At 50.5% G+C, this 20,543-nt stretch overlaps 8 protein-coding genes across 8 annotated transcripts; 5 read left to right on the forward strand and 3 right to left on the reverse strand.

Moving 5' to 3' along the window:
* Positions 1 to 771: 771 nt before the first annotated feature.
* K444DRAFT_165375 (uncharacterized protein) lies at positions 772 to 1,757 on the reverse strand. Its single transcript, XM_024870692.1, has one exon. It carries the CDS (start codon positions 1,416 to 1,418, stop codon positions 804 to 806), a length of 615 nt encoding a protein of 204 aa, XP_024743083.1. The 5' UTR covers positions 1,419 to 1,757; the 3' UTR covers positions 772 to 803.
* Positions 1,758 to 3,046: 1,289 nt separating this feature from the next.
* Positions 3,047 to 4,304, forward strand: K444DRAFT_607617 (uncharacterized protein). The gene has a single exon (XM_024879201.1). The coding sequence runs from the start codon at positions 3,066 to 3,068 to the stop codon at positions 4,263 to 4,265; it is 1,200 nt and encodes a 399-aa protein (XP_024743084.1). The 5' UTR covers positions 3,047 to 3,065; the 3' UTR covers positions 4,266 to 4,304.
* A 1,086-nt stretch (positions 4,305 to 5,390) lies between these two features.
* On the forward strand, positions 5,391 to 7,550 carry K444DRAFT_165372 (glycoside hydrolase family 18 protein). Its single transcript, XM_024870691.1, has 4 exons — positions 5,391 to 6,709; positions 6,830 to 6,988; positions 7,071 to 7,342; positions 7,425 to 7,550. The coding sequence occupies exons 1-4, from the start codon at positions 5,605 to 5,607 to the stop codon at positions 7,497 to 7,499; spliced, it is 1,611 nt and encodes a 536-aa protein (XP_024743085.1). The 5' UTR covers positions 5,391 to 5,604; the 3' UTR covers positions 7,500 to 7,550.
* Positions 7,551 to 8,679: 1,129 nt separating this feature from the next.
* Positions 8,680 to 10,371, forward strand: K444DRAFT_607620 (t-SNARE). Its single transcript, XM_024879202.1, has 3 exons — positions 8,680 to 9,181; positions 9,263 to 9,811; positions 9,861 to 10,371. Exons 1-3 carry the CDS (start codon positions 9,101 to 9,103, stop codon positions 10,221 to 10,223), a joined length of 993 nt encoding a protein of 330 aa, XP_024743086.1. The 5' UTR covers positions 8,680 to 9,100; the 3' UTR covers positions 10,224 to 10,371.
* Positions 10,372 to 10,526: 155 nt separating this feature from the next.
* On the reverse strand, positions 10,527 to 11,830 carry K444DRAFT_517394 (DUF1692-domain-containing protein; the record flags this gene model as incomplete). The annotated part of the gene is made up of 3 exons (XM_024873773.1): positions 10,527 to 10,999; positions 11,063 to 11,656; positions 11,746 to 11,830. 3 exons carry the CDS (start codon positions 11,828 to 11,830, stop codon positions 10,527 to 10,529), a joined length of 1,152 nt encoding a protein of 383 aa, XP_024743087.1.
* A 717-nt stretch (positions 11,831 to 12,547) lies between these two features.
* On the forward strand, positions 12,548 to 13,748 carry K444DRAFT_701824 (uncharacterized protein; the record flags this gene model as incomplete). Its single annotated transcript, XM_024888039.1, has 2 exons — positions 12,548 to 12,991; positions 13,165 to 13,748. The coding sequence occupies 2 exons, from the start codon at positions 12,548 to 12,550 to the stop codon at positions 13,573 to 13,575; spliced, it is 855 nt and encodes a 284-aa protein (XP_024743088.1). The 3' UTR covers positions 13,576 to 13,748.
* Positions 13,749 to 13,850: 102 nt separating this feature from the next.
* Positions 13,851 to 16,216, reverse strand: K444DRAFT_701828 (multicopper oxidase). The gene is made up of 3 exons (XM_024888040.1): positions 15,657 to 16,216; positions 14,486 to 15,601; positions 13,851 to 14,434 (listed from the first exon to the last, which is right to left on the reverse strand). Exons 1-3 carry the CDS (start codon positions 15,855 to 15,857, stop codon positions 14,018 to 14,020), a joined length of 1,734 nt encoding a protein of 577 aa, XP_024743089.1. The 5' UTR covers positions 15,858 to 16,216; the 3' UTR covers positions 13,851 to 14,017.
* A 2,015-nt stretch (positions 16,217 to 18,231) lies between these two features.
* Positions 18,232 to 19,652, forward strand: K444DRAFT_552803 (aflatoxin B1 aldehyde reductase member 3). Its single transcript, XM_024876595.1, has 3 exons — positions 18,232 to 18,640; positions 18,697 to 18,752; positions 18,805 to 19,652. Exons 1-3 carry the CDS (start codon positions 18,287 to 18,289, stop codon positions 19,433 to 19,435), a joined length of 1,041 nt encoding a protein of 346 aa, XP_024743090.1. The 5' UTR covers positions 18,232 to 18,286; the 3' UTR covers positions 19,436 to 19,652.
* The last annotated feature ends 891 nt before the right edge of the window (positions 19,653 to 20,543 follow it).

Here is a 20,543-nt window from a genome sequence, read left to right on the forward strand (position 1 = left end):
CGCTTGGGCAACCACTCGAAGCATTTCAGCGCGCATGCATAAAGCAACAAATATTTTTTTGATTTTCACTGCACAGGACACCAACATACTTGGTGCTCGGTTTCACAACCCTCCCTCTTCCGACCAAACGTCAAATAGCGACCGCATCTCATGTGTCATGAGCTAGCTGCGTATATGCATGGATTGAATTGCCGGTTCTGCATATCGAATCGAATCGAATCACTTCCAGAGAACTCTACCACAGACTCTGGGTCTAATGTCTTTCTTGTAATAGATGGTTGGGCGATCAATGGGGTTGGGGTTTGGGCTTACTTTTCTCGATTGATTGAACTAACCGATGGACCAGTGGAAGGAAGGCGGAGAATGCATATAGATGCACAGAGAAGAACACTAGGGGATATGGAGAAATGGGATGAGGTCTTGTATAGTAGCATTGGAATGGATGATCCTTCTTGAATGTGCTTCCTTCCTCGCTTCCATTTACCCCTTTTCACTCACGTGACTATACCGTAAATATCACGTGAACACCCCCGTGATTCCCTTCGCCCACGCACGCACAAACAGACCCCTTTCCAATTAAACTCTCACCTTCCTATAAGATTCGAATCAAAATCCGACATCAAAAGGTATATCATTGTATCAATTGTAGCACTCTACATCATTCCCATTGTTTTGTTTCATTTCACGAGGAAACGAGCGTGGGCCCCAGCCATGATTATTAAAGTTCCTTTCACCACAAGAAAATCAAGGAAAGTTTGGCCGCGAAGGGGGGACGGGGGAGGGTCCACACTACGGAGATTAAATTATGTGATGATTGGGGGATGGCGGAAGTGGGGCGGAGCGGAGGGAAGAGGTCCCTGGGAGATTTTTGATTTGATTTGCTTTGACTTGGTTGTGGCGTGGCTGGCGAGAGATTTGTGGGTTGAGGAATGAGGAATGAGGAGTAGGAATCGGGTGCGAGGCAGGGGTTGGGAAGGTGTGAAGGTCTCTGCTGCGTGTGCATACGGCGAGGCTGGTACGGTAAGTGATGGCAGGAAGGGGAAAGGAGTTGGAGTGCAGGTACTACGTAGATGTGGATGTACAGTACCTGGGAATTTCGAGGTGCAGCACGGGGCGCGGGAACAGTCACGGGGTTCACGAATTGAGGGCTGGTTGGAGCCTGGAGGGTTTGGGGCGGAGGAGGGATTGACAGGAGTGCAGGAGCGTGCATGCGCTCCAGCTCGTCGGCGCGGATCCGTAGCGGCTGCGGAAACAGGTTTTGTGTTGAGAAGGGGACAATTGAATTCCATGGGTTCGGGGCATTGTTTTTTACTGCTGAGAGGTTTGCATGAGGACAAGGAGACTGAGACTGAGACTGTGGAAATATGAGGCGGTTTGGGATCGTCTCGTCTCAGATGGGGAAGGAAGCCTCCATCCATCACGAGGAGTCCGCTCACTCATCAACGTACAGCCCGGCGAGACTGCTTCAGCCAAGGAGCAGAGGACGCAGCGAAGATTTATATTTTTGATGACGGAGAGAGAATCGAAGAAGTTCTGGAACTGGAGGAAGTTTTGATGGCGAGGAGAGTAATCAGGCATTGCTGGCGTGATGCCCAGAAACCATCTGAGATCCGTCGCCGCATCGATCGTATGTTCCGTTCAATACAGTACCGTAATACTCCGATTTTCATTATTCTGCTCCATGACAGATATCTGTCGGTTCTCGGAGCAGGAGGATTATTGGGAGGCGCAAACCGTAACGTTGCGGATTTTGGCTTTAGAAGCTGAAGAGAAGAGGGTGCAGAGAAGCTGCGTGCACAGCCTCAATCGTTGGATTTCCGGCTCTCTCACAGGCCAATTGTGATCGTGATCTGCTGCGATCAGTGAGAGGTGCGTCCTATGAGAAGTATTCCTCAACAGCCCTAAGGAAATACCCACACGGGAAATCGTGGCGACGACGCCGTCGATGACAAGCAGCAGGAGAGCCCCTCGTGTGCAAGTTAGTATTTTTAAAACAAGTAGATCTGTGATTGGGTTTCGGCTTGTCCAGAGGAAGCGGAGAGGGTTGAGGTCATAGGCGGGCCAACTGGGAGTAAGGGATCACGAACAAGATTCTGATGGTGCCATGGCAGGACGGCTCAGGCAGTGGAGCAGAGAGCAACCATCTGCTAAAGCCCGTATTATCCTTAGTGCCTCAGCGAAGAAAGCTGCAGATGCAGACTAGAAAGGCCCTTATGGACCTGAGCGTGGCCAAGACGTGGTTTGCAGCTCCGTCTCCAGTTCACCTTACTCCTCACACCTCACACCTCACTCCTCACCTACAAACATCTCCTCCTCCTCCTCCTCCAGACCTCACTCTTACTCTCAACTCCGTCGTCGTCCCAACTCGACGCTCCCTAGCAAAGATCGCCTCAGCCACTGCCGCTTCGATTTGCATGGGCGCTCCAAGAAGATCTAATTTCGTTCGGCAGCCAAAAAGAAACGCCGCTGGGGGGCCCGCGAACCCGTAGTCGCGCTGCTCTGCTCTGCTGTCTCACCCAGTCCTCGCTCGCTCGCGCACCTCATTTTGCACTGCAATCAGCCGGCACTCGCCCTTCCACCTCCACCTCCCTATTGCGGAACGTCGCCTCGTATCCAACACTTCTCCTCGACAACTCCACCTCCACCTCCACCTTCGGCCATCATCGTCCATCGCGACGTTTTACGATTGCACCCTCGACATTCTTGGTAGAGCGACGCATTCGGTTGTGGTCGTCGCCGTCTCTTCATCCACTCCCTTTCCTTCTCGGACGGCCTCAGGGCAGCCCGCAGCGAAGCACAGCGATCGGCCCACCAGTGAAAAACTCGCCAGGAGCACGTCCGACGCCCTTTCCAAACGCGAAACATCGACTCTCACACAGTCACCACCCAAACAATCTGGGTCGCTGCTGCAGAGCTTATTTTTGATCTAGGCTAGACTTGAGGTATGCTGCGCCTCGTCCTGATAGATGTGCTGGCTCTTGCTGTACACCCTTGAGATGTTCCCTTTCGCTGACATGGCGGCATCCAGACAGCCGAGGAAACTCGTTTTCAAGAGGCAGTTCACGATGGCTACCAATTCTACTACAAGTACGGATACCGGTGTGCCGACGACTTCTACTCCCTCGCCGTCGCCGACGAGTACGTCTAATCCGTCGACGAGTTCAATTGCTAACAGCAGTCCCCCTCCAGTCTCAACTACTCCTCCTAATACCCCCAGCCCTTCTACTTCTATAATAATAAAAACCACCTCATCTCCTCCTCCCCCTACCACACAAAGCGACACTCCTTCTCCAACTCCAACTCCTACACCTACTACATCGGCACCACCTGTATCGACTCCTATCAGTACTACGACTGAGCCAGGAGGTTCCACGATCACCGTTTTCAAGACATCCACCCAGGGGGGAGACACACCCACAAACACAGGAACATCAACATCATCATCCGCATCTGGAGCATCAACTGCCAGCTTACAATCAGGAGCAAAGGCCACATCAAGCGGTTTGGGCTCCTCGGGAACCATCGCCGTCGCCGTCGTCGTGCCAATCGTGGTCGTTGCCCTTCTTGTCATCGCGGGTATCCTCTTGTGGCGGAGACGAAAGGCAAGAAAGGACGAGGAAGAGTTGCGGCGGAAGGAAGTTGAGGAATATGGATACAATCCAAACAATGATCCGACGTTACCTGCAGTAGGTGTAGTCGGCGGCAGCGCTGATGGCCCTTACGAGATGAGGGAAGATGGTTCGTCGGGATACCGTGGGTGGGGAACTACAGCCTTGGCTTCGTCAGGACGAAAAGCATCGACGACAATCTCTGGTGGACAGTCTGCTGCCGGTGGCGCTGGGGTACCGTATTCAGAAGGAACATCGCCTACCCGAGGGCCAGTATCAGATACAAGATCAGATAATCCATTGATGGATGGACGGCCATTATCTCCCGAACTAGAAGCACTAGGTGCAATGGGCCCAGCCGCGTCAGCCAACAGAACTGCAGATATCAATCGTGGCCCTTCGAATGCATCATCATCATACAGTGCCGCGAATCGCTCAGACGGATCTGGAGAAATTCCTCCTCCTGGAGCATACTACAACAACCAATACGACACAGGCAATCCGTACGGTCAAGACACACAATACGGAAGTCCACCAGGACGAGCAGAGGTTTCAGGCCAACCCGTCATTCGCGATGTTCAAGCTCGGAGGAACACACGGATAGAAAACCCTTCACACTTCCCCCAACAGAGCGCCGGCATCTCCCAAAACTTCTAATCAAGTCTGTCTTGTTTCCACCATCTTGTCTCAAAAAAAGTCGAATTTTCGGAATCCTCCACTGTTGCAACAATAAACGACACCACGGATACATGCACTTGTAGTTATATCCATCACATCATACCGGAATACCATTGGGGGCGTTTGATCAAACATCATGCACACAATTTTCCTTTGTTCACAGCACACTCTCACGCACACAACATCACATACGCACAGGGCGGCGGGGCATAGTATGAGAGAGGCGAGGCGATTTGATACGATGAATTCAGTGGTTGATTGAAGTGGCGTTTTTTGCTTTCAGTACATACGCGCTTGACGGCTGGATTGAGAATTGAATTGAGGTTGTGCATTTGGTGCGAGTTTGCGCACGTAGTTCCGGGAGGTTAAGAGTGAGGGGTCATTTGGTGAAAGTGGATGGATGTACAGCGGTGATTTACCCTTCAGTGGAGGAGGCGGAAGTTGAGATCGTAAATAGACTAGTAATTTAAAGATTGTTAATGCTAACCATGCAAGAGCTGCGCTCTGTGTCTTGAGGAGATATGGAATGAGTGTTCCTGATTGAAAGTCTGATTGAGATATTTCAATTTTCGCGGTCTAAAAGCCGTCTTGTTGATTTCCTTGAAAGCAAGGTGGACGAGCGGTTGGTTGAGCAAGAGTTTATATCCTTCCAAGTGGAATGAAATTGATCACGCCGGAGCGCTCCTTCAGCAGATATCTCGCAGCAGCTGAGATGAGGCATGATGGAAAGACTCTTCCGGGTCAAGTGTAGACAAATGCCTCTAATTCGCAAGTCCCTAGGTTTGAGGGAAGTCTATATTTGGTCTTGTTGTCGAAGAAACTGGAGGTTGTTGAGCTTTTCTGAAACCCCTTTTAGGATGGGCCACGAGGATGGCTACGACGATGTCTAGCTATCCTCCGGGTATTGTTTCTTATGGCTTCGTGCTTTTGATAATTTGATAGTAGGCTGAAAGCTTCATGTGACGTTGACTGTGAGGCTCCTGAAGAATGGTGCTCACTATGGGCAAGTGACGCTCAAACACTGGAGGGACAACACTACGGCTGGAGCGGACCTTTCGATCGGAGACTTGCTCACGCCGTTATGAGTCTCGACTCCAAGGAAAGTTTCTTTGCCAGTTTTCGGGGCCGATTTGAAGTTCTTGCCTTTTTTGGCGAGCATTCCCGTGAGCTGAATCCCGACGTTTCGGCTTGGAATGCGTAGCTATGTACAGCTTTATTTACTTCGGTACGGTCTACATAAGGGGTTGAGAGAATGCCTGGACTGTGATAGATTCATCTTTCCAAAATCGACTGAAGACTCATCTCTTCAAAACGCATCATGCGCTACAACGGGAGAACCTTTCTCTCTACCCTAACCTTCGCAGCTCTACAACCATTCTCATTGGCAGGATGGATCCCCTCTCGACAACCAAAAGATGTACAACAACGTGATGGAGGATCAGCACAGGTCACGCTGCCAGATCTCGGAGATCTGGCTAAGTATGTATGCCCCAATACTAACATCTCCGGCAGGCAGACTTCAGGTTTAAGTCCGGTCTCCAGCGCCCAAGTACATGAGATCCTGGAGATGCTAAAAGCCTACGAACGATCAACACTGGCAATGGTTAGTGGCATAGCCGTTGCAGATGGACTGAACTCAGCAAAGGCTGCCCCTCCAGACCTAGCAGCACCAACCCCCATCCCCTCAATCCAACCTGTAGGGAATGCAGAATTCGAAGTCAGCAGTCGACCAAAGCCGGAGTGCAGCACCTCGATCTCAACAGTCATAATATCTGTCACAAGCACAACAACAGCAACGCCAGATCCCGTAACGACGACACTCACAATATCAGCTGACGCCCTTCCCGTCCCAAGTACAACAACCGACCAAGGCGTCCCGGATCTACTACTAACAACAGCACTGACAGACCAGCAACAAGTGGAAGCAACAACCACCCTCCCCGCCATCACACCCATCCCCTCCGCAGCGGTCACCTACAAATTCAACGCTACCTCTCAATCTAACGTCGCCGTCTACTTTGGCCAAACGTCCGCAACGGGCGCCACAACCCTCGAAGCCCAATGCGCCGACCCAAACACCGACATTGTGATCCTCTCCTTCGTGATCCAGCAGCTCGACGGCGGGGCCTACCCGCAGCTGAACTTCGGCCCCGCGTGCGGCGGCCAGACACCTCTCATGGCTCAACAGGCCCCGGGCTTGTTGTACTGTCCTGAGCTCGCGAGCAACATCACGGCGTGTCAGCGAGGCTGGGGGAAGAAGGTTATGTTGAGTATTGGGGGCGATTCGAGCCTTATCAAGTTCTCGAGTGACAAGGCGGCGAAGGACTTTGCGGGCGTGCTGTGGAATCTGTTCGGGCCGCCAGGGAACGTGGATCCTGAACTCAGGCCATTTGGGATGGTGGAGGTGGATGGGTTTGATATTGGTACGTCTTCCTTCTCTCTTTCTCTTTCTTCTTCCCTCCGTTTCCCCTTCCCCCAATCCAAGATCTTGTGTAGGAGGGGAGAGGGGGAGGAGTGCTGATGCACGGTGGGGCGGCAAATAGATAATGAAGACAACTTCCCCCAACACTGGCCGTATCTCGCCACGAGCTTCAGAGCGCTGTTCCCCACCGCCATCAAACCTTACTACCTCTCCTCAGCCCCGCAATGTCTCGTCCCCTTCTCGGATCCGTTGCCAATGCTCTTACAATGCGATTTCGTCTGTAAGTTCCCTCTCCCTCTCCCTCTCCCTCTCCCTTTTCCCTTCCAAAAAAAGGGGCTCGCTCGCTAACCCCTCTCACCCAGGGGTCCAATTCTACAATTCACCTGCGTGCGAAATCGGCGCGCCCGGCTTCAACGCCAGCATCATCTCGTGGACCAAGAACCTCAACGCCTCCACCCTGTCCCCAAAGCCGCGGCTGTATATCGGTGCACCTGCCTGGACGGACGCGAGTCCGATGGCGTACAAGGGGATTATAGGGGGTGCGCAAGGCATGAAGAAGGTGGTTAGCGGGGTGAGGGAGTTGATGGCTCAGAATGGGGTGGGGGGGTGGTTGGGCGGTGTTATGTTTTGGGATGTGAGTTTGTCCCATAATTTGATTCCTTTTTTTTTTTTTTTTTTTTTTTTTGCGGATGGAGAAGAGGCTAATGAGAAAACAGGGACCGGAAGGACATCTGAATGTGCAGAATGGGAGGGATATCATTGGCTGGGCGAAGGATGGACTTACCGCATAGAAAGAGAAAGATTTAATACGGACTCAAATTGAGTTGTGTTTCATTTCAGATCTTTGGAAAATTATGAGACGTGTTAATGCTTAATGGGAAATGGGTGGTTGTTAATAGGAGGACGACACAAAAGTAGATGGGTTAGAGTTCTTGCGCTTGTAGACTGCGATGTTTTGCTCGAGCGTTCTGCGGTATCTATAATGCGAATGAGGATAGTTACATACACTATTCTCCTTGCGTGCTTCCGCCTTCTTTACTTGACGAATGGTGAAATTGACGAGTAATAGATATGAGAGCTCTCGAAGAGTTACTTGTGGTTGTAGCAGCCACCTAAACCTCGGTTTACAAGCTTGAGCTTCAAGGCTCTGAGCCTGTTTATCCATTCGAAAGTTCGTTCCTATACCACACTTCTTCTGGGTACGGTTCCACCGACAGGGGCATTACAGGATGAGGTCTTTAATGCTAATGGACGTGATATAGAAAGGACATTCCCTGGTTTCCACATCCGATGCTCCTCGGAAAGAGATTTTTGCAGCAACGGCGGCTTTTGTCGCCGTGCAAGTTGTTTATGCAGGTAGCGTGGGCGGTGGTGGACAATAGCCTATAGCTTGAAGGAATGATACGAGCCATTGCTCTTAACCCAACGCTACTTCGTACATGCTGAGCTGAGATGAGTTTCCTTCGAGGGTGACCTTTTTCTTTTAGACAATTAATACGAATAATTTGAAGAGTATGAAGGAACCATTAAAACAACATTGCCCACTGGAGCATCCTCGAAGACCATGAATATAGGATCGAATACTTCGAGTCTTGAGCCGTTTAGTCAACTTATCTCAGCTTCAAAAACAAAGCCTATGAAATCTAAATGATCTAGAACTTGCTGAAGATCGCATCTGAATTCACATCACACCATGGCTGTGCATCACTCGAGACAGCAGGGCATCAGATGAAGATGAAATCGGAAAGAGAATGTCTGACGATTGGATTCGAATCAGGTGACCAGGGTCGTCCAGGATCCCTGAGCTGCAAACGAAACCCTTCACCGCGCCATTGCATTCCACGTCATCGCAAGGTCCTCTTTGAACCTCCAAGGCTTCAATTCGACACTGCCACCGAACTCTCCTCAGATCCGTTCATCAGAACCAAACTTGGAACTCTAGAACAACGCTCCGGGCGCAGCGTTCGCCGCGTCGTCGGCAGAAACGTTGACCAGTCCGTGAAGAGGCAAATGACACTGGGTTGATCCACTGCTGAATAAGTTAGGTAGGAGCCAGCCAGCCAGCCACAGAGGCAGCACTAAATGGTGAACTCTGTTCAGGTTGGACACGCCTGACTTCTCTCCATCGCCATCGCAGTAGGATTCAATTATTTACGTGCGAGAAAACTTATCTTACAAGGGCGTCCATTGCAATTGTTTAATTACTGCGCCAACGACGGCCGCTTATTATATTGATCCGGTCATCCCATCTCGTTTTGACAGTCCGTCAGCATCGTGCGCCGACAGCTCCCCGACAGCATTATTCAGAACGTCATTCACCACGTCCTCATCTTAAAACCATTTTACCACCGCCACGCGCGAGTCTTGGTCGTTCATCAATTGAGCACGCAAAATGTCCTACACGCAATACCAGCAGTATGGCGGGAATCCATACAACAATGGCCCTAACGCAGAAGCTGGACAAGGCGGCGCAGTAGGCTTCTCCTCTACCCTCAACTGGATGCGCGCGAGACAGAATGAATCAAGACTGACTTGAACCTCTCCTTCATTGCAGGGATACTTAGGAGAACCAGAACTGAACCAGGAGATGTCCAACTACTCGCAGACCTCGAACTACTCGAATGCCGGCGCTCCGGACGTCTCGCACGCCTCGACGGTCCTCTCGCAACAAGAGTTCCTCCAGCGAGTCGACTTTGCCAAATCCGAGATCAGGAACCTGAGCTCGAACATCCAGGAGATCGCGTCGCTGCATCAGCGGGCCCTGTCCTCGCCCGACAGCAATTCCTCGCAGCAGCTCGAGAACCTGGTCACGCAGACGCAGCTGAAGAACACGCAGATCCGGGACCAGATCAAATATCTTGAGGGCGATGCCGTGAAGACGCAGGATGGCACGAAGAGCGTCAAGGCACGGCAGGCGAAGAACTTGAAGACGGAGTTTGAGAAGAGTCTGAAGGATTACCAGCAAGAAGAGGTCGCGTACAGGCAAAGATATCGTGACCAAATTGCCAGACAGTATCGGATTGTCAACCCCGAGGCGTCGGAGCAGGAGGTTCAGGAGGCTTCAAACATGGATTGGGGCTCGGAAGGTGTTTTCCAGACTGCTGCGAGTATCCTCACTCTAGTACTCGAGGGCTTCACTGACAAATGAATAGCTTAAGAGCAACCGCTCAGGACAAGCTTCCTCAGTCCTCGGTGCCGTCCGCGCTCGTCACAATGAACTTCAGCGCATTGAGGCCACCCTCACAGAACTAGCAGCTATGTTCGCAGACATGGCCCAGATTGTAGAGGCTCAGGACCCAGTAATCGAGCACACGGAACAGAACGCCACCCAGACAGCCGAGGACGTAGACAAAGGAAACACCCAGATCGACAAAGCGAATGAGCACGCCAGACGCAGGAACAGATTAAAGTGGTGGTGCTTGTTGGTCGTGGTGCTTATTGTTCTGGCTATTGCCCTTGGTGTTGGATTGGGCGTTGGACTGGCTGCCAAAACGACGAAGACAGTTACTAATTGATTGATTCCCAACCTGGATTGTTGATGGATTGTATAGTTGATGGGTTTCCTTGGCGTTTGCGAAGTACCATAGTAATCACCAGCCACAGCTTCCACAGCAAGGTTGTTCTTAATGAATTCAAGCATCTTCCGTCGATTTTAGACCAGACCTTCACTCTTTATAGTCATTTTTGAGTCAAAAAGTGAAAAGATGAAGGTTGACGCTTTTTCAGATTCCCAACTATCAAAACGCCTCACTGCCTTGAAAATGCCCAGGAAACCGTTAAATATCATAAACAGCGAATATGGAGACAATATAAACAAACTAATCGTCCCGCTCATGGGCCCTCCCCGTTAGCACGCCGTCGCTCATCCTCTTCCTCCTTCTCCCCAGGACCCCTGTCGCCCACTCCGTCAAAGTAAATCCCCAATGCCCTGCAACCAGCACCCCGCTAAACACATTCACAACCTTGACCACAAATCTCAGAAACCCATCTCTGCTCTCCTCGACCGTGAGCAACATAGGCTCAATATCGTACTTGAAGAATATCCCCGGGACAGAGCGTTCACCCACGATCATTGATTGCTCTGTCACTGCGTATTGGTTTGTGAAGACCGTGCGTGAGGAGTAGATGCTGCTCGCGTCGACGGAATACACGGTGGGAACCACAGAGAGGAAGTATTGGAATTTGTGGAAGTGGTTTGGGACGGTGGAGATAGTTCTGTCGAGGGGGTTGAGGAGGGAGGGGTAGAAGGCACCGAAGGAGAGCTCGGAGATGATGTGTGAGAAGTTGAATGCTGTTTACATATTAGCCAATTGCCCTAAAACCAGAGAAGGAAAGGGGAGGGAAGGGGGCGTACAGCTGTGATCTATATGCTCAGCAAACATCTCCTGATATCCATGGCCTCGAGCAGTGATATGGAAATCTCCCTGCACCTTGTTCACCTCCAAGCTGCCAAACAGCCGGCAGCTGTCACCACCAGGTCTCCCCCACTTCAGCTTCGGCGTCTTCGCAAACTTCGCCCGTCCGCCCCCAGCATGGGCAACGATATCATGCACATGCTCCTCTCCAAACCCCTCCTCGTGATCATGGAACCCCTCGCCCGTGATAACCCTCCCTTGCGCGTCCTTCCCTAGTCTATGCACACCCCTAGCATCAACCCACTGCCTCCAATTCGTTGGGTCCCTTTTCAGCATATCGCCCGCCAGAATCCTATCCCCAGCAGCATCTTGCACGTTGACGTGGATATCAGAGCATTGCATGGGGATCACGATGTCCAGGTTGATTTGCAGGTTGTGGCCGACGCCTTTTTCCACCGCGAAGGCGTGTGTCTCGTGTCCGCGCCACCAGCGCGTGAACTCGGAGAAGATGAGGAGGAAAGAAACGCAGAGCATGGCGACGGTCCATTTCCCGCCGCCAGAGGTCTGCGTTACATATTGGGGCTTTGCTTTGGCTGTGAAACAGTCAGTCTATGCCACTCGCTCCAATCCAGTTGTGAATTTGGGAAAGAGATTTGGGAAAGGGTTTGAAAAACGGACGTACGAAACGCATCGAACGCCTGGACGATGTTGCCTCTCTTCTCCCCAAAGGCATCCTCGTCCAGGCCATGAGATGCGAAGCCGTTCATCTCCTGCGCTTCTCTCTTGCAATGACCTTTCCTTCCGCGCTCACATCAACATGTCAGGTCGGTAGCTAAATGAATGTATTCGAGGAGTTCTGGGGAGTGTGTGCCTGGGAGGCTTGAGGTTGTCGTGGACCTGATATTTTGGGACGATGTTCCTAAAAGGACAGCTTTCGAAAGACCCCTGGTCGGTGCGCTGATTGACTGGCCGGATGCAAGGCTGAGAAATGCTTACCCCACCCGACTCCCTGCTTCATCTTCATCGCCAAACTATCGAAACTTACATCAATTTAGTCTCGGCTTGCCAATCCCAATTTCCAGGGTATCATCGAGTCCAACATTCAAGGCTCAGCAAATCTTGGATTCCGCTGTGAAGATGGGCTACTGAGTGCCACCATCTCTCCCCTCTATTCGCCTACCATGTACTAGTTCGGGGCCGCGAAAGCAGCATTATACAAAGAAAGGCCACCTGGGCTGTTGCCTCTTGTTTGAATCTTGCGTGCTGTTTTTCCAAATTTGGAGTAGAAGGTTCTGTATATAAAAGCCTTGGAGATCCAATCTGCTCAACCTCTCATTTGTCGGTGAATCTCCTTTTCATAACACAAACAGCTTGAGGAATTTTGCGGCTGAGCAGTCCATTTCGGCCCAGGGCTCGAGTCTGCCCTACTTTTGTTTTATGGCTATACTCAACACAATTTGAAATTGTTACTCATCACTTAGAATATGCCGGGCGAGCATAGTATCTTCGACAGCGAGTGGTGGTGGCCGAAGTGGTCTGACATGCCTTCTTTGCCTCTGCCACCCAGCCCTCAACAACAGGACCAGTCCACCCTGCGAGCCTTTGAGACAGATTTGGAGCCGGGTGCGAATGTCCTATTATCGAGCGATTCGGGAAAACTTGGCGATCAAGACCCTTTGCTTATGGCATATCCTGATCGGCTATGGAGCATCTCAAAAATTGCGGTCGGTATGGAGGCAGTCTTCGAAACTCGTCAACCGATCTATTACTTCATGTTATTCCGACATTGTGACCTCAACCTTATAGACCACAAGTTGCTTCACTTAGAAGCTCGGCTTCATGCAACACAGGGCACCTATATATCCAACGCGGAAAAGCAAGAATTGGGCAACCTGCTTCAAGACCAAGAAGGTATCTTTCAACTCCAGGTAAATAGCACATCTTCTGATCCAAAGTTCGAAGCAACTGCGGTACGCAATTATGAGTATATGACGATACATCTCAACAAATCCTCCATGTCCTTGATTGAACACCCCGAGTCCTCATTTCCAGATATAAAATGCGCCCCCCCCCCCTCCCCCCCCCGGAACTTGTTATTAAGTCTTTTAGAGAATACCGTACAATACCGCGCAAAGACCCGACATCAAGTCGACTTCCCAGTGCCCTCATCTCCATACTTCGCACGAGCCTGACGTATACAAATTACGAGAAGCTGCAACTTAAGTTCTTTTCAGGGCGTCCCCCGCAACGCACATCACTGCCGCTTGGAATAATCGCCAGCACTATCATTACTATCTTTGGCCGAGCCCTTCTCATTGTGCCCATGGCGATTATGAGCTTCAACACAAACCGCACTAAAAGTCTCGTCACAGTTTCTCGTTCTGTCGTTCTGTCGGGATTCTTCCTTGGTGCTATTATAAGAAGCAAGAGTTCCGAGATCTTCGTAGCTACTGCGACCTACGCTGCTGTTCTGGTTGTGTTTGTGGGGACTGGTGGGACTGGGTCTGGGTGATTTCGAGCAGAAATCAAGTACAAGAGATCCCCGCTTGCAAGATATGCTAAGGGTTGGACTTCTCCTTCTTGTTGGGGATTTTTACTTTGCTATTTCCCAGTGGAAGAACCCCAATGAGCAACATCAGAGCAAATTCAGCGCCGTCTTCAACTATTCTCTCATCTTCTGTTTCTCCTAACGCAATTCAACTAACCACTTAACGTTCGTTTCGCGTATTCAGCAAGCGAGGTGATTTAACAATTGGACCCGCTATGAATCAAAGAAGAGATACAAGTGTCGATCATAACTATTTCATTTCCATTACCAATACTATTCCCCGCAAAAGTTCTCCAAACCAACACGCTCGCTCAGAAACCACTCAAACTCAAAATTAAAGACTATGCTGCTAAGCCTGCCATACATCCCAACAAAAGAAAGAACACCAATCATCATATGTTTTCTCTCAAATACCCGAATCATCCTGCAAATACACCTCAGTAGGCGTATACGCATCCCAAGCCGCGCAAACATCCTCAAAAGCCGCCGTATCCGTCATACTAACCGCAATATCCGTCTCACTCTCCACGAACTGCATCGCCAGTCCCTGACTAGCATGCCACGCGATATGGCAATGTAGGAGCCAAGAGCCGGGGTTGTCTTTCCTGAAGGCAATGGCGAGGTAGCCGTTTCCGGGAAGGGTGGCGACGTCGCGACGGGGCGGGTTGATGAGGTTTAGAGCGCTGGTGTCGACGTCGAAGACGCCGGTGGCTTGGCCGATGATCCAGAAGTCGTGGCCGTGGAGATGTATTGGGTGGTCGAGGCCGAGATTAGAGCTGTCTTGGATCACGTAGACGGCCCACTCGTCGCTTGAATCGACTTGCTATCGTAAAGTCAATATTTAGTTCCAGAAAGAAAGAAGGGATTTGCTTACATCAATAGGAACGACGTTGTAGTCTGTCGGCCAGATCGTCTCATTGTTGAAGATCCTGAGAATTGTTGGGTCGGACCAGTTCAAGTACAGCGAAGAGCTGTTGATGGTCCAGGTAAAGTAGTTGGTGAAAACAAAGCTAAGAGCCTCCTCAGTCACTTCCGTGTAGTTGCCAACATTCATCGCCAAGTACGGGACAAGGCTCTCAAGAGGCTCATCGCCGCAGTTAGAGCCGACGGTGATGCCAGTGGAGGTGGGATCCGCGGTGCTGGTGTTGTCGTATCTCACAATTCCAGTGATGTTAGTAGGGTTGAGGTTTGCCGAGCAAGCAGTAACCCAGCCAGCTCGGAGCCAGTAGTTGTCAGCAACGGCACTCGCTTCCACGATAACATCATATCGTTGGCCAATGCTGACGAGAAGGCTCTCAGTCTCATAGGGCACGATCGGCACGAGATCGTTTGCGATGACAGTGAGGTTGTGGCCGTCAATGGAGAACTGGAAATGAGCTTCAATGGCGGTGTTGACGACTCGGATTCTGTACTTCTTCCCAGCCTCGAAGACCGTTTCGAATTTCTTGCCTCCGCCAATGCAAGCTTTGTCGTCAGAGTCGGAGCAGTCCCAAGTATTGGTGCCGTTGACGAGACCTGTCTCCAGGGTGGGAGGAGCGCCAAGTTTGGCAATGTCCCAGAGCTGAGAGGCAGGAGTATGGCCCCAGTCGGAGAGGAAAAGCAATCCCAAATCTTCGTCGTAGTCGGCGGTGGCTGGTCCATTGATAATGAGAGGTCCGAGGAGACCATCACTGTATTGCAGAGTGAAATGTGAGTGGTACCAAGTGGATCCGTATTGAGTTGCTTGGAACTTGTAAGTCATGGTGTCTCCAGGGGCAATCGGGCATTGAGTAACCCCTGGAACGCCGTCATACTCGACGTTGTTGAGTTGGCGGATACCGTGCCAATGTATGGATGTTCCGTTGTGTTCAAGGTTGTTGGTAATATGAATTACGAGGTTATCACCCCAGTCGGCAATGATGGCCGGACCTGGAATGGTGCCGTTGAACGTACATGTCAATCGTTCATATCCATCTGGAGCAAGGGTTGAGTTCTCGACTGAGAGCCAGTACTGTTTTGATATTAGTTTTGTCAAGTTAAGACCTAAACTTCTGGGGCTCTCGTGCCTCTCTTGTAACACCGGTATCTGGAGTCACGGAGTACCAATCAGTATCTATGGAGTAGTCTCCCCAGCAATTTCTAGATGTTGCTGTGTTTTCACAAGATTGACGTAGAGTGAGAGGTGATAGCTGGGAAGTAAATGGAATTGCTGAAACTAAAGAGTGGAAGAAAGAACCAGTAAGCAAAGTAGAGACGGCGAGCTTCATGTCGAAGAGGATTATTATGTGAAAAACGAATGTGTTTCGAGATGAGCTGAGTCGCCTGGGAAAAAAAAGTACTCAAACATTCTCAACGACACCTTATATACACCCCCCACCCCCGGTGATGGGTTCATCATGAGGTTACCCCCATGCCGATGAGAGCAGACGCCCACACAACGGCACGCCTCTTCTGTTAACTTCCATAGAGACGCATGCCCCGCTGTAAGTCTGCAATGAAGGTGCATTGCAGATGTGAATACGTACTCTCAATAGCCTGATCACAGACTTCGGGAGGGGAAGTCCCGTTGATGGCGAAAGGAGATATCTACCTTCATACTTCTTAGGTACATCTTATTACATGTTTATCCACTGTAGCAGCCCCAAAATGGACACCCCCGCAGGGTTTAAACAATTCTTGCTCCATTTTATTCGCTTTTTTGAGGCTGCAATATCCGTGACTCGGCGCGTACACGTTCGTGGCAGCGAATGGTCAAGTTTACCAACGCTTCACTATTCCTTATTTATACTTCCCGCAGAGCAAGGGAACGGGAATGGCGCTTTGAGATGGGCTACCTGAGCTTGTCAGAGCTATGTGATGACTGCAGAAAAGTTGGGACGAAGCGTTGAAACGAGATAAGCTTACAAAAATGACAAGGTAGACGTTAATTTGGCAAGACTGCAGTCCTGTGGAACTGTGCTCATCTCATTGGAAGGCGCACTGAGCCGTGTCCAGAGTGAAAGCCGGCACCAAATGTTCGTCTCCAGAACGCTTAAACCTTACCCGAGTTCGAGGTTGCCTTGACCTTGCAAGCTGCAAGGTGTAATCTGTACGAGTCAACGAATGAACGCAGATCATCTGACGGGAGTCAGTGGATCCACTGTTAAGTAACGTTTCTACACTGCAGACACGCTTCTAGGACCTTCCCTGAATATTTTCTTCTTCTTCCCTGGACCGACAATAACGCTCAAAGGAAAATATGGAGAAACACTTGTTTTCCCTCGGTCTATATTGGGCCAAGGGATGAAGTCCTTGCCTTTCTTGGCCCTATAGGCTATACGAAGATGCATCGGAGGTATGAGCATCTGCCACATTGTGGCCCTTACACCGGATCCGCCCCAAGAGCGGGGACGCGTAGACCCTCGAGCAGTGGTACGGAGAATTACAACGTCTCTAGGGAAAATAATGTAGCGAGACAGGGGCGTTCCGCGCTGGCACGGACCAGAAAGCAAACAATACGAACTTTTAATTGGCTTTTACCCCTTGTCTTGGCTCTCTCGCTACATTAATTTCCCTAGAGACGTTGTCGAATCGAGTTGAGATGAACCCATGGTTGGTCAGATGCTGTGCAGTTGGAGATCTGAACTTAGATAACAGTCCGGCCCTGGAACCTGGCTCGCATGGCTCCAGAATTATCTGATGAGCGTTGCCAAGAGAAGAGAAGATCTGTGCCGTTACCCCTGCTTCTTCGCGAGTGTAGGTGCGGACTCAGGGGCTCAAGCGAGAGGAGGCTGACGACGACATTCCCCACAAAGCGCTAGCATCGCCTTCTTTGGACGCTGGACCACGTGAATCACTATGAAATTCAACTCTTCGTGCGGCTGTGGTCAATAAGTCTATGAAGTCCCTGTGTCAATCTTCATGTACGAGATAAGGAATTGAGGATGATTTGTTGCTAACCTTGCCAAATCGAAAGCTCGCCCGACTCGCCAGGGGTTCTGACTTGTTGGCCCGTACTGATCCCTATCCAAAGCAAGATAACTCCCAAGCCCCTGATCGTTGTCCAGCTTTCCGTCGAGAAGAAATTCGGTTGCTCAGGCCTCAACCCGCTTATGAGCACTCGTATCGACTGTGTCGAGGGAGTGAGCAGGGCAGGTCCCTTTTTGTAAGATCTTACAATTGGGCCGGATTCGCACTCACGCCTTCCCCCCACCCCCTAAGTAAAATGTACAGTAGCGCGGCCAGAGTGGGGTATACGTTAGAACGGCCGTGCCAGCCTCGTCACGTTACGTTTAATTTAGGGGGAGAGTACCTTGAGTACGGTTGCTTGAATATAAACTCAAATGGGGTGAGATCGGAGGCGCTTGATTATTCAACTGCATTGCAGCGATATATGGAGCTGGTGCTACAAGCTGCCGATGCAGTGTTGAAGAGATGCAGTAAAGATTGTCAGGTTACAAAAATTAGGTTTCCGAGGTGATCGGGACAGAGTTTGCTCAGCTTCAGTCGGGGATCCAATTCTCCTGCTTACCCTGTGGTTCTTGGCATCTCTAAGCAAGTCTGGTTGTGGCAAAGGCGTTCGAATGTCATCATCGGCAATTGCGGAGATAATGTAAGACGAGACGTAGCATGATATACCCCACCTCTCAACCTCAATACAAAGAAAGCTCGAACAAGCTTCCATCTTCACAGAAGAATTGATCTCAATTGTACCAAAATGCCTCTCATAGCAAATCGGCCGAAGCCAAGAGTCATCTTTGGTCTTATGACCTTTGGCCCAGACAAAGATGCGGGCGCTCGAATCACCTCTCTTCCAGAGTACAACACCTTCTTGGATCACCTTCAAGCCGCGGGGTACAATGAAATCGACACGGCTCGCACCTATGTGGCGGGGAAGCAAGAAGCCTTCACCCGTGAAGCAAAGTGGAAGGACAGAGGCTTGACCATCGCGACCAAGGTCTATCCCAATGAGCCTGGCAAGCACAAGCCCGAAGTCTTGACCGAAGCTTTCAACACAAGTCTGAAGGAGCTTGGCACTGATTGTGTAGATATCTTTTATCTTCATGCTGCAGTAAGTCCAACGGTTTCCCTTCTCTTGTCCTTGAACTCGGTTTAATAATAGTATAGGACCGTTCGGTTCCCTTTCAGGAGACCTTAGCAGCTGTTGACAAGCTCCACAAGCAGTAAGTCAATATGTGCACCTTGGGAAAAACAGACCGTGACTGATCTATTCAGGGGAAAATTTGTCCAACTCGGTCTCTCCAATTTCACAGCTTTTGAGGTTGCGGAAGTTGTGATGCACTGCAAGTACAACAACTGGGTCCGACCCACAATTTACCAAGGAATGTATAACGCCATTACACGCTCCCTCGAGCACGAGCTTATCCCCGCTTGCAAGCGCTATGGCCTTGATGTCGTGGTTTACAATCCAATTGCTGGAGGTTTATTCAGTGGGAAGTACAAAGCCAAAGATATCCCGACAGATGGCCGGTTCAGCGATGCTGTTGGGAAGATGGGCGAGATGTACCGAAAGCGGTACTTTAAGGATTCGACTTTTGAGGCCCTTGCTATCATTGAGCCTATTGTGGAGAAGCACGGTTTGACGATGGTGGAGACTGCTTTGAGATGGGTCGTCAACCACTCGGCACTCAACATCAAGGACGGCAATGACGGTGTTATCATTGGTGTGAGCAACCTTGAGCAGTTGGACGAGAATTTGAAGGATTGCGAGAAAGGACCGTTGCCGGAAGAGGTTCTGCAAGCACTTGACAAGGCGTGGAAAGTAAGCCAGCCTGACACACCAAACTACTGGCATCTGGACTTGAAGTACACATATGATACACGGAAGGCTCTCTTTGGCGTTTGAAAAGCCAGAGGCAGTCATTCGAACCCTGGCCTCAAAATTGAATTGCTTTTCCTTATTATTGGTGCCTTCTGCCCTCTTGTGTGCTCCTTGACTTTGATCAGACTTGGGACTGAGGCATTGGCCCCAATTGCGTGAGGAACTGATATTTGAAGAGGATATAAGCACTTCATTTGACAGCCTCTAGATACTTATAATTCAGGAAAAAGTAACAACCTGGACAACTTCAAAATGTCTCGGATGCTCGCTATCACGTGGATATCACGTGAATCTCGAGACTTGAAATCATCGACCTCAAATCATGACCATGAGTGACCCTCCTCTCATCACAACAACCACGATGGAATTCGCACCATGGAAACTTGTGTCCGTCTTGAGCCCAAGATATCAGACAAAGGGAACGAGTTGAGGTAGCGGCATGTTCCTCCCACTTCCCAGAGCGTCGACCGTAGCCACTCTCAAACCGAGCATCTGATTCTACATTCTACTAAATTGATCCTTCCTCCACCTTAACCAATATGAGAACCCCTTCCTCCTCCGGTTCCGTCCTCATAATCGCCCCAAAATTCGACCTTGCCTCATCGACCACCCTCGATTCCCTCCTCTCAAAACACGCGCCAGCAGGCCACCTCGCCGCACTCAATCTATCCCGTCTTCTCCTTTTCACCAAACTTCCCTCTTCCCAACACCCGCATGCGAGAAACTGCCCTCCGGCCTCGCCTCAATCCAACGCCTACTTTCAATCCGCCTTCTCGGCCCCCATCTACTCTCCAGGATCGTGAGGGGGGTAACATGCAAGAACATTTACTTTAAAACCGAGTCACAGGGTTTAGATGAGGTGTTAGGGAAGTTGAGGCCGTATTTGGGACACGAAAAAATGAGGGAGGAGAGGAAGGAATTGGGGTTGAAAGAGGTGGAGGCTAATTGGAAGGTAAAGAGCGGGTCGAAGATGATTGCTTTCGAGAGCGTGGAAAAAGGGGAGGCGGAGAGGGCGGTTTGGGAGTTGAGAGAGGCGTTCTTGAGGGAGGAGGAGAGGGTTGGGGGTGTTTGGATGAATTCTGTTGGGTTTGAGTTGTGGAAGAGGGCTGGTCACGAGCCTGATGCTGAGAAG

This window comes from Hyaloscypha bicolor (genome assembly GCF_002865645.1).
Source record: "Hyaloscypha bicolor E unplaced genomic scaffold K444scaffold_15, whole genome shotgun sequence".
Taxonomy (NCBI): Eukaryota; Fungi; Ascomycota; class Leotiomycetes; order Helotiales; family Hyaloscyphaceae; genus Hyaloscypha; species Hyaloscypha bicolor.

What these genes read in the sequence shown, in the direction of transcription:
- K444DRAFT_165375 (XM_024870692.1), bottom strand. Translation starts at nt 1,418, where the DNA reads ATGGATGGAGGCTTCCTTCCCCATCTGAGACGAGACGATCCCAAACCG.
- K444DRAFT_607617 (XM_024879201.1), top strand. Translation starts at nt 3,066, where the DNA reads ATGGCTACCAATTCTACTACAAGTACGGATACCGGTGTGCCGACGACT.
- K444DRAFT_165372 (XM_024870691.1), top strand. Translation starts at nt 5,605, where the DNA reads ATGCGCTACAACGGGAGAACCTTTCTCTCTACCCTAACCTTCGCAGCT. An exon ending in GGTGGATGGGTTTGATATTG is followed by an intron (nt 6,710 to 6,829) that starts GTACGTCTTCCT and finishes GGCGGCAAATAG; the next exon opens with ATAATGAAGACAACTTCCCC. An exon ending in CTTACAATGCGATTTCGTCT is followed by an intron (nt 6,989 to 7,070) that starts GTAAGTTCCCTC and finishes CCTCTCACCCAG; the next exon opens with GGGTCCAATTCTACAATTCA.
- K444DRAFT_607620 (XM_024879202.1), top strand. Translation starts at nt 9,101, where the DNA reads ATGTCCTACACGCAATACCAGCAGTATGGCGGGAATCCATACAACAAT. An exon ending in AAGCTGGACAAGGCGGCGCA is followed by an intron (nt 9,182 to 9,262) that starts GTAGGCTTCTCC and finishes CCTTCATTGCAG; the next exon opens with GGATACTTAGGAGAACCAGA. An exon ending in AAGGTGTTTTCCAGACTGCT is followed by an intron (nt 9,812 to 9,860) that starts GCGAGTATCCTC and finishes ACAAATGAATAG; the next exon opens with CTTAAGAGCAACCGCTCAGG.
- K444DRAFT_701828 (XM_024888040.1), bottom strand. Translation starts at nt 15,857, where the DNA reads ATGAAGCTCGCCGTCTCTACTTTGCTTACTGGTTCTTTCTTCCACTCT. An exon ending in ATACCGGTGTTACAAGAGAG is followed by an intron (nt 15,602 to 15,656) that starts GCACGAGAGCCC and finishes ATATCAAAACAG; the next exon opens with TACTGGCTCTCAGTCGAGAA. An exon ending in ACAACGTCGTTCCTATTGAT is followed by an intron (nt 14,435 to 14,485) that starts GTAAGCAAATCC and finishes ACTTTACGATAG; the next exon opens with CAAGTCGATTCAAGCGACGA.
- K444DRAFT_552803 (XM_024876595.1), top strand. Translation starts at nt 18,287, where the DNA reads ATGCCTCTCATAGCAAATCGGCCGAAGCCAAGAGTCATCTTTGGTCTT. An exon ending in TCTTTTATCTTCATGCTGCA is followed by an intron (nt 18,641 to 18,696) that starts GTAAGTCCAACG and finishes ATAATAGTATAG; the next exon opens with GACCGTTCGGTTCCCTTTCA. An exon ending in GTTGACAAGCTCCACAAGCA is followed by an intron (nt 18,753 to 18,804) that starts GTAAGTCAATAT and finishes TGATCTATTCAG; the next exon opens with GGGAAAATTTGTCCAACTCG.